Source organism: Tasmannia lanceolata, unplaced genomic scaffold (genome assembly GCF_043159265.1).
Source record: "Tasmannia lanceolata isolate RefF3 unplaced genomic scaffold, GAP_Taslan_0.1 ptg000016l, whole genome shotgun sequence".
In the NCBI taxonomy this organism is placed as follows: domain Eukaryota; kingdom Viridiplantae; phylum Streptophyta; class Magnoliopsida; order Canellales; family Winteraceae; genus Tasmannia; species Tasmannia lanceolata.
The window spans coordinates 10,351,520-10,365,218 of NW_027518693.1; the positions used below are offsets into that span (position 1 = coordinate 10,351,520).

A 13,699-nucleotide genomic window follows, 5' to 3' on the forward strand; every position below is an offset into this window, starting at 1 on the left:
CGATTTTGTTAGTACTGTTAAGATCTTGACCTTTAACGAAGGCCATTAGTCACATGCACCAGTAGTATATGGGGCTTAACTTAATCATAGCCAGATTATTGAAACCATTGCATTCTTGTGGTGCTCATCATGATTCGAAACCAAAAGTGAATGTGATTAACTGAATCTATGAGGGAAATCTCAAAGACCACAAGATGATATGATCCAATAAAATTGAATCAGGTTGTAATGGTGAGGTACAGAACAAATCAAAACGGGAGGCTGTATCATGAATGCTAAATTTTTCAATAGACCTTACAGGCACAATCAAACGTTCAACAGCAGATATTATATGATATATGAAAACATTTAATGGCATTTTTTTAATAACAGATCTCAAATCCCATATGTAAACACTACCATCTTCTCAATGAAAACCTCATGTTCTCATCCTCTTTCACGATGACAAAGATCAAACAATACTCTATCTTCTCTCATTTTTTACGGCATTATAAGAATAATTATATTAGGTATTCTCGTAAAAGTACTCACTCTTAATTAAACTAGAAAACAGCAAGAGAACCCCGACATCATTGGAAACCTTAATTTTCTCTTTAAAACTGAAGTATTCTCTCTTAATTGAACTAGAAAACAACAAGAGAATCCCCCAACCGTCAGAAACCTTAATGGCCATAAAATAAGATAAAACTCAACACTCTCTACTTTGGCTTGTTTTATCGCGGAATTGGAAATTTTCTGTCCGCAACTCCACTTGTATGCTTTCATCTCAACAAATCATTAGCCTTAAGAAGTGTAACTTACACACACCATCAAGTCAACTTGGCCCTGACTTTAATTAACCTGATCAACACAGCCAAAGCACATGTGTTATCATCCCAAGTCATCTCCTGAGCGGGGCTTCCATTTGTCCTCTCCTCTCACAAGAAGCATCCATTCACAATCATTTATAACGTGAAAATTTGTTATATTTGCATCTGCGTCGTCGACTGCTAAAGAAACACTATACAAGCTCTTGCCACTCAGTGCACCCTGTTCTTATCAACCCTGCATACAAATACTGTTAATAGTGTATTCTTCATCAGATGATTCAAACCATGGCACTTTTCTCAATTGAACAAGGCTGTATAGTTATATGTGATTTTCATGGCTCTTTCTGCAGCTTGGTTCTTGTCAGCCATGGATGGTACTTGTCAGCCATGGAGTCCAATATGCCATGATATACCATATACCATATACCATACACCGATCTACATGCGCATTCACCGTATAATTTCTTCCTACTCAATACCCGTGGCGTCATAAGTAGTCTTGTCACTTAAGGACAATGCACCGGCCATATCTCTTAGAACTTATCAAAATATTCATTCTTAGAATGCACATGAACAGAACAATCATATTTCAAAATTCACTCACTATGAAGAAAAATATTATTACATTGGAGACTGAGAACTTCTCTAACAAAATTATTCAGATCCTCCACCACTGCTATCACAGTGCTACCAAAACTTTCATCATGCTCCAGGCTATTGTGCTTGAAGTGGCCAAACTCTTTACAATCCTAAAAAACATTCCCACTGTATAAGATACTTAAAACTATGGATCTCTATGCTAGGTTAATTTAGGAAATATATTTTTAGAGCGATTGTTTTGGTATTGGATCAAGTTTAATGGAGAAATTATATGGTGCCCGAGCGGGCATGGTAAGACGAGCATGCGGCCGTTGGTATTTGATTCAACAGCAGCATCTTAAAAAATTGTTCTGTTGTTGGCAGGGGCGGAGGCAGGCACATATAGCTTGAGGGGGGCAATGGACCCCTCAATTACTTGCAAAGCCCCTTTTATGGTCAAAGGTAGTACATGCATTCTTAGCTACTTTAGTGGCCATGGCCCCCCCCCCCCCCCCCCCCCCAATGCAGGCTAGTGTAAATTAGTCCCCTCCCCAGTGCAAATTCCTGGCTCCGCCCCTGGTTGCTGGATCAAATATCAAGGGCGGTGCCTTTTGCAATTCAGCTTAATGAAAGGGCATCCTTCAAAATATTTTAGCCCTTGATTTTTTGCAGGTCTCATCTTGTGAATGAGATCTCCATTTGCACGTGTACGCTGGGTGATCAACGGACGATCTCATCTCATACATCAAGACGAAATCGTAAGAAAGATAGAATTCTAGAGAAGTGATACAAAAATCAAAGAAAGCCAAAGTACACGTGTCGATATAATAAAGACATAGCCATTTCTGTTCACGTGAAATGAAAAGGCGCGAGCCGAGAGTCCGGTCTTGGGACCTGAGAAATCTTAGAAAAGACGGTGAATCAAGTAAAAGGCCCTTTCACCTGATTCTCTTCCCTTTTCTTCTCTCTCTCTCTGTAAAATTGAGATTCGTTCTCTGGCTTTTGCTCTGGAGATTCTCTTTCATGGATGCTAAAGCAATGTTCCTCCACTCGCATTTCTTTGATTTAAACGCTAAAATTTCTCTCTTCAACTCATCTGTTTCAACTTCTCTCACTCGCGACGCGATCAATCTCTTTGTCATGGGGTAAGTTCTTACTCCTCTGTGTTAGAAATTCGAAGTACATAACGAAAATAACTTCTTAATCTACCACTATAACGATCCAATGGTCAGATCTTTCTAGATCGGATCTAATACATTCTAACACTCAAGATCTCCCTTCTTTTCCGTACAATTAGAGATCTTCCGTTGTAAATTCAGTTGAGTCTTTTAATTTCTATAGTAATATTATTGAGTTCGTTGATCTTGATCTGGAAATCGTTCGATGTTGTAAAGTCAGTGGAATCTTTTCATTTCTGTAGTAATATTGTTGAGCTTGTTGAGTTCGTTGATCTTGATTGTGGTGTTTCATTTCGTTTTTGTGTATGGAAGTTTTGTTGTTGTTGTAGTGAGAGTTGGAATGTTAGTTGCAGAATTACTGAAGCTCTGATTCCGTTCTGTGTATTTGAAATTTAAATCAAGATCTGTGAGAAAAATCTGCAGAAATTTTAAGTGCATCGAATCTTATTAAATGCAAAGTAAAGTTTTCTAGACTGTTGTTAAATATGTGCTTTTAAAATTTCCATGGAGGAGGAAGTTTGTTACCATTTTTGCACTAGTGTGGGGATTTTGTTGTTTTGGTAGGAGTTGCAAAAGTAGTTGCAGAATTACTGAAAGTTTCTTCTTCCATTTTGTGTATTTTAAAATTTAAATCAATACATGTGAGAAAAAACTGGAGAAAATTGAAGAGCATCAAATTTTTATTGAATGTTAAATTAAATTTTCCCCATTTCAAAAAGTATGTTTCTATCGTTTGGTGTCTTCCTCATCGTGTACATGTGTGCAGTGCTTTGTCTTCGAGTTCTCAGACAGAGATATATGCAACAGCATGATCTGTAGTGTACTGGACTATGATGTGATAAGAAAGTGCTAGTGTGAGCATTGTCGAGATTGGTTCAATGTTCAAGGTGTTGAAACTAAGCACATGAGGGGGAGGGTCTGAGGGAGAGGGAGAGAGTGGAATCTTTTCTTCAGGATGTGACATGGGTTTTGAGGAATAATATATTTTATGTTAGACTCGAGAGGGAGATTATTTGCAATTATCGAGCATACTGAGGTTGTTGATCTTTCTCATGTGGGTGCTTCTTCTACATTGTTTATTAATGAGGACTCATAACAATCTGGCTAGACTCATCATAGATTAGTAATTAAAAAAAAAAAAGAAAAAAAAAACCAATCTGGCTAGACTGTTTCTTATGGCCAGAAGGTTGTTGAATATGTTGGGCTGATTCAAGGAGTCATGTTTCTTTTTGCTGAGTTGTTAGAAGCATTGTTTTGAAAATCTTACGATTTACGGTTCGATTTACGTTTCTTAGGCAAACGATTTGAATCCCATGATTGAATCTTAATTTGTATGAATCTTACGATTCGATCATAAATTGTACGATTCATACGATTTATGCGATTTATCCAAATTAAGTTTTTTATAAAAGAAAATATGTCTTTCTTTCAAAATACCTTATTTCCTTTCTACATTACAATAAGCCTTTGAAATCCCCCTCTTTAGAAGGAAGAAGATAGAGGAGGAGTAGGACTTCGAACAAATCGAACCAGTCGAGCACAAAGCATTTGTTGAGGGCATTACTCACATCGAGGTGGGAGTCGAGATGGGAGACTACCATATTAAGGACAACATCGATTCCCGTCTTTTATGATTGATATTTGTCATTTGATGTTTGAGACTTTGAGAATTGATATGATCTTGTCTTTTTTTAAAGATTATTAACCAAGATGCATGGTTTGGATGAGAATTAGATGATTAGTATGTGTCAAGTTTGTCAGCAAACAATTCGTATTACGATATTGAATGCTAATCATGGTAGTTTCTGTTTGAATTAATGAATTTGGATGAAAAATGAATAATTGGCTATTTTTATTCTTTAATTTATTTATAATTTTTTATTATACATATTTTTTTATATTTTTGAATGAATCTTACGATTTACAATCCGATACGATTCGACCCTGATTACGATTTACGATTCGATTCCGATTTTCAAAACATTGGATAGAAGGATATGGACATGGTGAGTAGGTGCATCTTTTATGTTAGGTCATGAATTAGGTGGAGATATATGTTGAGCTTTCTCTGGTAGGTTAGGTCTCCTTGCACCATCTAGGGTGCTGTTTTATTTTTCATCTTCTGATTGTTGATCTTGTTGCTCCTACCTCGTTTCGGCTGAAATTTCGGATTTCGGCCAAAATTTAAAATATGAGTGATGGATAGGAGAAGAGGCAAGTCATGAGGGTGACTTGAACTCACTCTGATTTTGTTGTGAGCTTGACTTAGGGTTTCATGTGGTTTTTTCTCTCTTCTCTCTTTCATTTTCAACAATCAAACTAGGTTTGATGCTGGAAATGTGGTCTATCCTACTTTCTGTGATTAGGAATTGCATCTTATGGAGACTTTCTCGGTGTCTTGTCATATGTCAATTTGCAAAGAATGAAATAACTTCATCCATAAGGCAAAGTTTGGGAACATCTTATAGAATAAAAATCCATTTTATCTCATGGGTGCATATCTGAGCGGAGTTCAAGGGAATCAAAGAAAATGAGATTCATGTTCTTTGGAGAGGTCGTAGTTAGTAGAGGAGATTGAGGGAAGATTAGAGAAAGGTGGGTCATTCTGCAGAGTGGGGGCACATCAACCTAAACATTATCAGGTGTTCTTTGTGTAATCCCTCTCCAACAAGAGTAGGTGGGGTTGTCAAAGGTCATATGGGGAAACTTATGATGGTGTACTTGGGCTAGTCGGAATTTAAGACTCTAGTGAGGCATACGTCTCGGATCTTCTATGAAGTGCCAAGCTTTCTGATTTATTTCTTTTAGGGCAGTTCTAATAGAAGGAGATTCCCTTAATGTTATTGGTGGCTCAGCGACAGCGCACATTATCCTTGGAGGTTTGCTAATCCAACTGAAGAGTTTTATAGGCCTGGGCATCTTTTATCTATAATTCCATGTTCACCCAGAAGATAATAGAGGCCGATTTGCTTGTTTCGGAGATGGGGGTCATAATTTTTATGAGTATTTATACATGTTTCTTGTTTCCACATTGTTTTCGGTACGGTTTTACTGTAAATGCATTATTGGGTGATGGATTTGGTTGATTTCTAAACTTTTTCAACTTGCTATACAGAATGAGATCAAGTAAAACTGCAGTTGCCACCAACAGACAACGATGTATCAGTAAGGCATGAGTCATATTCTTTTCAGAGGAATTCATTTGAGATTTCTTTTTATTTTATTGTTTTCTTTTCCTATTTAATCAAAGAACCGATAATGGTGCAGGTTCGAGAGAGTGATCACGTCAAGTGTAAAGCTACAAATGTTTATGGCGGCCGTGCCCAAGAAAGCGTGCTCGAGGTATTTTAAATTTGCAAAATATGTATTGTGTTCTATCTTAGTTCATCCCACATGCTTGCAGTAATATCATATGAAGTGATGCTAAAATTTGGAACTATACCTTTAGGTTCACTTCTTATGATTGGAAAATCAGGTCAACCAGAAGTGGTAACCAGTTTGACAGATGTTTCTTTTTGTAATTATCATTAATCTGAAAAGAATGATAGCAATACAAATTGATGTCACTTTTTGCAGTATGAATAGCAATAACCAATTTTAAATTTGCAAAATATGTATTGTGTTCTATCTTAGTTCATCCCACATGCTTGCAGTAATATCATATGAAGTGATGCTAAAATTTGGAACTATACCTTTAGGTTCACTTCTTATGATTGGAAAATCAGGTCAACCAGAAGTGGTAACCAGTTTGACAGATGTTTCTTTTTGTAATTATCATTAATCTGAAAAGAATGATAGCAATACAAATTGATGTCACTTTTTGCAGTATGAATTACATATCCTTCTGTGAAAGTTGGGACAATCTAATCTAATAAATATTATATAGAAGGTAACAAACTAAGGTCTTTGATTATTGGCTCTAAAATATTCCAGTCATCCTAATCCTCGCAAGTCTGCCTGCACGTATTTTATTCACATATTCTGCCTAATGTCTAATGTTTTATCTCTCTCAGCTTGTGAGTTCTGTATGATTAAGTAGCCGAAACATTGGAAATCCTCCACACTGTTGAAATGGTACCTTCATTGTTGGTCAAGTTAGCTTACCTTATGCTGGCCCAACTTGTGTGGCTTGTGGAAAATCCTTCTCTATACAAGTTCTTGTACAAGTTTTTTTTTTTTTTTTTTTAATTTTAAATAGGTGACTTTATTGATTATAAACAACCATACAGATGGATGAAGGGGACAAGTTCTATCAATAAAATTTCATGTGCCGCCCCAGGTTCCTAGATAAATTCTGGGTTAAAAAAAAAATTGATGAAGGGGACAAGTTGCCTCCCCATTGCAAAATGAGAATCATATCTGGGACTTTAAACGATATAAAGACACTCTAATCAGCGGCCTCATGCGTAAGAGAACAATGAAACGAGTCTCCTCCACTCAGTGGGTGCCCACTTCGGCCTTTGCTAGCTCGCCCGCCTTATCGTTAGTGGACCTGTAAATATGTGAAAACTCGGGCGAATGATCAAGCAACAGTCCCAAATTTCCGAAATGATGATAGCGAGTTTCTAAGGACCCGAAGCTTTTTCCACTTGCCGTAGTGATGGCATTGGAAGAGTCTTCCTCCACTATCAATGGGTCGAGTCGATGAGTGAAATACCATTTTAGTCTGTGCAATAACGCTTTCGCTTCCGCCTCGTTGGGCTCGCATACCCCAGCCGGGCCTGAATATGAAAATATGATATTACCCTCAATGTCAGGCTATGAAGCACGGGTACGGGTACAGGGTGTGGGTACGACACGACACGGGTACGTGGGTACGTGATTTGCCAAAAAAACTGGGTGCGGGTACGTTCAGGTACGCCGAATATAATAATATATTTTAATATTTTATTATATATTTATAAAAATTAAAAAAAATAATTGTAGAGCAATCAAATAATAATAACATCACCAAAATGGAAAATTCTAATATTACTCTTCATTTCATAAGTGATTAAGTTCCATATTTCAGAACATGAGGCATCAATACATCATTCATTAGAAAAAAAAGTCTGTCACCAGTGTGTTGACCAGTGTGTTGACCAGTGCCTGACAAGATGAATAATATTTAGAGACCAAATTATGAGATTTTTTTTATCGGACTTTTGGGATTTAATAATGTTTGGACACGATAGATTTTATGAATTTTTAAAATTTGAAAAATACCCCACCGTTTGGAAGTTAAGAAAGTTAAAATTTTGACCCGACCCTTTATCTTTGAATTTTGTACTAGAACTGGAGAGTTGACTTTTTTTCCTTTTAGATTTGGGTGTTGAAACTATTTTTAATAAATCCAAAAGGGGGGTATTCCGTTATTTACATGTAAATCGTAAGTAAATGGTACTTAAATGGTTTACATGTAAATATCGAGTACAGGAAAGTAGAGAGAAGTACAGGAGAGGAAAGAGAAGCAGCAACAAGAAGCAGAACGTGTCGGGTACGCGTGATGCGCACCCAACCACCAAAACTATTTCTTTCTTTTTTTTAAAAATGGGGTACGTACCCCGGACGTACCCGGGGCGTACCCGGATGTACCCGGGGCGTACCCGCACCCCATACGTGTCGGGTGCGGGAGCCCCGGGAGAGTACCCGTGCTTCCTAGATGTCAGGAATGAGTCTTACAATTCCTGCTAGATCCAGTTTACCTTTAGCGCTGCCATCAAAATTGAGCTTATACCAGCCAGAAATGGGCAGCTTTGAAGACAGTGTATGGCAATTTTTTACTCTTTTGTTCCAAATGATCGCATCCCAGTTTTTCAAAATATTGGCCACTAAGTATGATGCCAAGAGGCCGGCTGATTTTCCCCAAGCTATGAGATCAATCTTGATCTCTGATATGATCCTAGCAAAGTTCTTTTCCTTGTCTTCAAAGATTCCCCCGTTCTCTCTCTAGCCCAATATGCCACATAATAGCAAAAGCTACCATGCTCCATTAGTGTTTAAAAATGCAGATATGATGCGGAACACGGCCAAGAAAAATCCTTGTTGAATCGGCGTAGACGCGGCCAAGAACGTGGTTGATGTTGTTGACGCGGTCATAACTCGGGAGAGTCAAAGGAGTTTTTATTGACTCTGTAGGGCAAAACGCGGGATGCGGATGTGGTGCACCACGGAACGCGGCCAAGGTAAAAGGGAGTCAACTTGGACGAGTTCTGAGTCGAGTCAACGAGTTTTTAAACACTACCCCAGAGTGAACGACCTAATTAGCTGAAGCGGCTACTAGCCCAAAATAGCAGGGTTCTTTAGATGGATCTGTTAAAGACCCAAGAAAAACCAAAACTCCTAATAATGGCCCACCGCAAAGACAAAGAGAACATGGTTCAAAGATTCGTCTGCAACCTTACATAGAATACACCTGCTAACTACGTACAAATTACGCTTCTTAAGATGATCACATGTGTTTATCCTTCTATGAGCTACTATCCAAGCAAAGGCCGCACCACGTGGGGTGGGATTGACGAATGCTAAATGATGGAATATTTGAACTCCTGGTCGTCTCCGCACACCAACATGCGGAAAAGATCTAGAATCTACCCGAGGTGTCTCGGGTCCAAATCCTACGATCCTGACATGCCGGAGAGCAATACTAGGACTCCAGAAGAGATAAAATTTGGGTGAAACTAATGATTTCCTGATCCTTAAGATCCCTCCCGAGTCTGATTATCCAGTCTATCCCTCTCCCATCCTTTGTTCTATCCATATACTCTCAAACACGACCTTATTTGTTGACCGCTAATTGATATAGGTATGGGAAAACAATGCTAAGAGCAGAGTCCTCCAATCAGAGATCTGATCAGAGACAAGTGAATTCCTCTCTTCCCACTAGCAATAATATAGGGATCGAAGAAACTTCTGGAGCCACAGTTAGATTCCCATGCACCTGAGCCTTTGCCCGCACCAGGGATCCTGCAATCCTAATCCACCCACCTTGCCCGTATTTGCCGCAGTTGTTATGATGCCATAGGGCCTCTTGTTCCTCACCATACCGCCATAGCCATTTTCCTAGGAAGGAGATGTTTCTCAACTTGATTTGACTGATGGCCATCCTTCCTTGATGTTTCAACCTGCATACCTTTTCCATCTTGTTGGTGCTCAAATCTGGTCGAGTGTATGAACATCTCTGGTTTTTGGTCTAGCTTACGCATAAGAATGGTGGTCCGGGTCTGTGACCAGGTCACAGACAAAAGGTTAGGGACACCCGGAGTGGGAAGGGAACCCTTCAACACTCGTCAGATATAGGCAACATAATGAGTGGAGTGGAGGGTTCCCTTTTGACGTAACACCAACATGGCACGGTGTGATCGCTTGTACGGGCTCCGGGGATGGCGTTGTACGGTCGGCCAGAGCTGACTAGCCAATAGAATGGCAGGTGATTGGACATCATGCAACATGGAGGCGCTTCTCTACGATTGGCTGGGCCTGACATGCCAATGAGGTAATAGATGATGGGACTTTATGCGACATGGAGGCACGCTGTGCGACCTGCAAGGACTGGCAGGCCAATAGGATGATGGGTAATTGAACTTGGTACGACTAGGGGGCAGCGTATGTTGCTAGCAGGCGATGGGAACCGGCGTGCTTTCAGGCGATGGCATGTGCCAGTGGTCTGGTAGATGATGGAGACAGGTTCCTACCTCCACCAAGGACTCCTACTTGGCCGGGAATCACCCGGGGGTCTCGGCTCTTGCTGTCCTTGCGCCATGCCACATGGTGGCACTCGGTTGTGAGCTTTTCCGGTGTCGGCCGGCCGGGGGCTCTCCTCTCGGCCAAGGTAGTGGTGTTGCTACATGGCGGCACTCATCCACGGGACTCGGCTCCGAGGGCTCCCTCTCGGTTGGGGCCTCGTAACTCTGGATTTTGTTAAGCGGAGTGGTTGGCGGTACTCGGCCCAAGCCGCGAGATGGCTGGGCGGGCTTTGGCCTTCTGTGGACCCTTTGCCACGTGTCTCTGTCCCACGAGTCGATCGATTTTACGCCCAACACATCTCATGAGATGTTTTAGCCTGCTTTTGTCCTCCCTTCCTTCACATAAGAAATCTCTCTGGCTTTGCAACATCTCTATGCGCTTGGCTACTTTAGAGGGGACTTTATAGAGCAAAAGTAGTAAACTGGTATGTTTGCCATGGCTAATTAGGGTGATTCTACCCGTAGTGATAGATATTGCCCTTTCCATGTAGCTGATTTTTTCTCAATAAGGAGGCTTTAGGAATTCCATGACCCAGCGGCAGACCAAGGTACGTTAGTGGCAAGTCCTCGCTCCTACAGCCAAGAAAGTTTGCATATTGAGCTATCAATTCCTTTTCTACGTTTTGCCCTACTAGGAGACTTTTTGAAAAATTGATCTCCAACCCAGAAGCCATTTCAAACCATATGAAAATTTGATTCAAATTGTTGAGCACTCCGTGCTCTCCTGTAAGAAAGTAAGGGTGTCGACAACAAATTAGAAGTGGGAGTTTGGAATTGGATTTTTGCTCGGTGCCCCCCGCGGCTGATTACCCTTGAGCTCCCGAAGAACCTTGCGAGGTGTGAAGCAATCTTGTACTAAACATGGTGTTAGTTTAATAAAAACAAAAGATTTTAAACTGAAACATCAAACCGGTAAACAGAGTAAAAAACCAACAACATGAAAGAACATATAACCAAATTTGAGCAATATCTTGTATTTCATGATTGACACTTTTAATTTATTGCTGATTCACGTGTCCTGCCGTGTCTGACACGACACGCATGTCCACACGTGGTTACACTTCCTTGGACACTTCTAAATGTATTGCTTGTAGTGTTAGAGTTAATGTGCGTGTGTGGACACGTATTTGTGTAAAATTTAATAATTTTATGTGTATGTACTTGTTATCATTTATAGATTTTTAGAAGTTGCCACGTCATATCCGTGTCGAAACTTGACACACGAATCCATATTGACAAATTATGATTAGATATTCTTTCTATATTAGATGTGTCCTCGTTTCTAAAATTTGGGGGTTTGCCGTGTCCGACACTCCTTGTCAGTGTCGACACGCGATACTCGTGTCCATGTCCACAAATCATAGCTTCTGGGACCGTACAAGAGTTTTTTTTTTTTTTTTAAAGTTTTAATCAATTTATAGGGCTTGGCTTCTTTTGGTCTTGAAAATGATACAAAATTTGGATAGTTAGTTCTAATGTTCACACCTTGGATGTGCTTTCATAGTCTTCAAGTGATATGAAATAGAGACGTGTTTTCTTATTGTCAATGTGGTGCTCGATTTTGGTAAATGGATCATCTAAAAGGTTTCTTCAAAACATCTAGGGATCTTCGACAAAGAGACCGGTTGCCTCCTTTCCTATTCACTCATGGTGGAAGCTCTTAGCAAAATGATGGATGGGGCTTGATCTAGAATTTTAATTGAAGGTTTCTATATGGGTCACCTGAAGATTAGAAATATCCCACATCTAATACGCAAATGCTACCTTACTTTTCAGCAGCCCTGACTTATGCAAGGCTAAAGTTCTTAAACTCGCAGTTAGATGCTTTGAAGCGATGTCCGGTCAACAGTTAAACTTGTTAAATCCGTGGTCTTGGGGGTTGGGTGCAGATGCCAATATTTTAGGGTGCTAGATGGGAACCATCTCTAACTATACGCAGGCATTCCTCTATTGTTTGGCAGACTAGCGAAAATCCTTTGGGATCCGACAATTGAGCGTATGGAAAGGAGACTCTTCCGAGGAAAAAGGTTTGTTGGCTTTAGGTGGTAGAATCACTTTAATCAATCCAGTTCTGGTCAATCTTCTACTATACTTCATGTCCGTATTCCTTTGTCCAGTGTTAGTGATAAATAGAAATGAGCAGCTTCAAAGAAACTTTCTCGTCGATGTTGATTACCTCCGACATAGACTGAAGATCATTGTTAATAATTATGCATTATGCCTCGTTGATGTTGATTATGTAGATCATCAATGCTCCATTCCCGTTTTACGCACGATCTTTGGTACTTTATCTTTGGTTTCCTTGGAATCAGTTCGTTTCTCCCTGGTCATATTGTTGATCATTTTGAGTCATGAGTTTGCGCCCCATGACCTCTTAGCGATAGCACTTTGTGAAGTACCTTGCTGCACTCTTTGGCTTGTCTGGAAGAAAAGGAACACGAGTCTTTAAAGATGTATCAAAAGTTGTCCATAATATTCAGAGGAAAATTTTCTCTATAGTTTTTCAATGGACATTGATCTCTCCTACAGTTAGTAATCTTGCTGTGACCTCATTCCAATGTCTTGGAAGTGGATCAGGATGACTAGTACCTTCAAAGAGGGAGAAACTTTTGATGACTTGAGCATTGACAACCCGTGCCTGGCTAGCATTGGGGGGCTGATGTGGAATGCAGATAGAGAGGTGCTATGGACTCTTTGGGACCCTATAGGGGAGGAATCTAATGAGGCACAACTTCAGACGCTTCATAATGTGATTTTAATTCTGATTTGTCTCAATTAGATTATATTATCATTGTGGGAGATTCCCTCAATATGGTTAAATGGTTGAGAGAATGGATTAGCTACTCTTGGAGATTTGCAGATGGTATAGAGTAGATTTTGGCCATGCTGGAGGGTCACGATATTGAGACCCAACTCATTTGGCGATTGGCCAATTAAGGTGCGGATTTACTTGCTCATTCGCGGGTGTTGATAGAGAGGCGATGGTGTTACTCGATCACATTCCCCCTTGAGAGTGTATTTACAATGGGAATGTTTCGCTTTTAATGTTCTCCTTTTAATGCTATCCTTTAATAAAATTTTCACTATTAAAAAAAGAAGAAAAAATCATGATGGAAAAAAAAGAGACAGACAATGATATTGGAATTGGTGAAAGGAGGAAAAATTACGAGGGAAATAAAAATGTGTGTGGGCAGAGTGGTGTCCTCACAATTTGTAGGGTCACAACATACAAAATGATCTAGGATCTTTGTCTGATGTAGCTTTGCTACCATTAGCAGAAACATGGAACCTCTAATAAGTTTGTCTCATTCTAATTCTAGACATTATAATATAAGACAAATGATTGTAATTCCTTTAGATAAGTGAATTTATGTTTATCTATATATTGGTATGAAGGACCTTCAAATGA

The 13,699-nt window shown here is 39.7% G+C and overlaps 1 protein-coding gene across 1 annotated transcript in view; it reads left to right on the forward strand.

The window, feature by feature from the left end:
* The first annotated feature begins 2,234 nt into the window (after window positions 1-2,234).
* The window catches only part of ISA3 (isoamylase 3), a 40,278-nt gene continuing 28,813 nt past the window's right edge, over window positions 2,235-13,699 (forward strand). Inside the window, exons 1-3 of the mRNA XM_077356608.1 lie at window positions 2,235-2,533; window positions 5,682-5,736; window positions 5,834-5,908. Of these exons, the coding sequence (XP_077212723.1) occupies window positions 2,247-2,533; window positions 5,682-5,736; window positions 5,834-5,908 (417 nt within the window). The 5' untranslated portion in view covers window positions 2,235-2,246. The remainder of the gene's footprint in view (window positions 2,534-5,681; window positions 5,737-5,833; window positions 5,909-13,699) is intronic.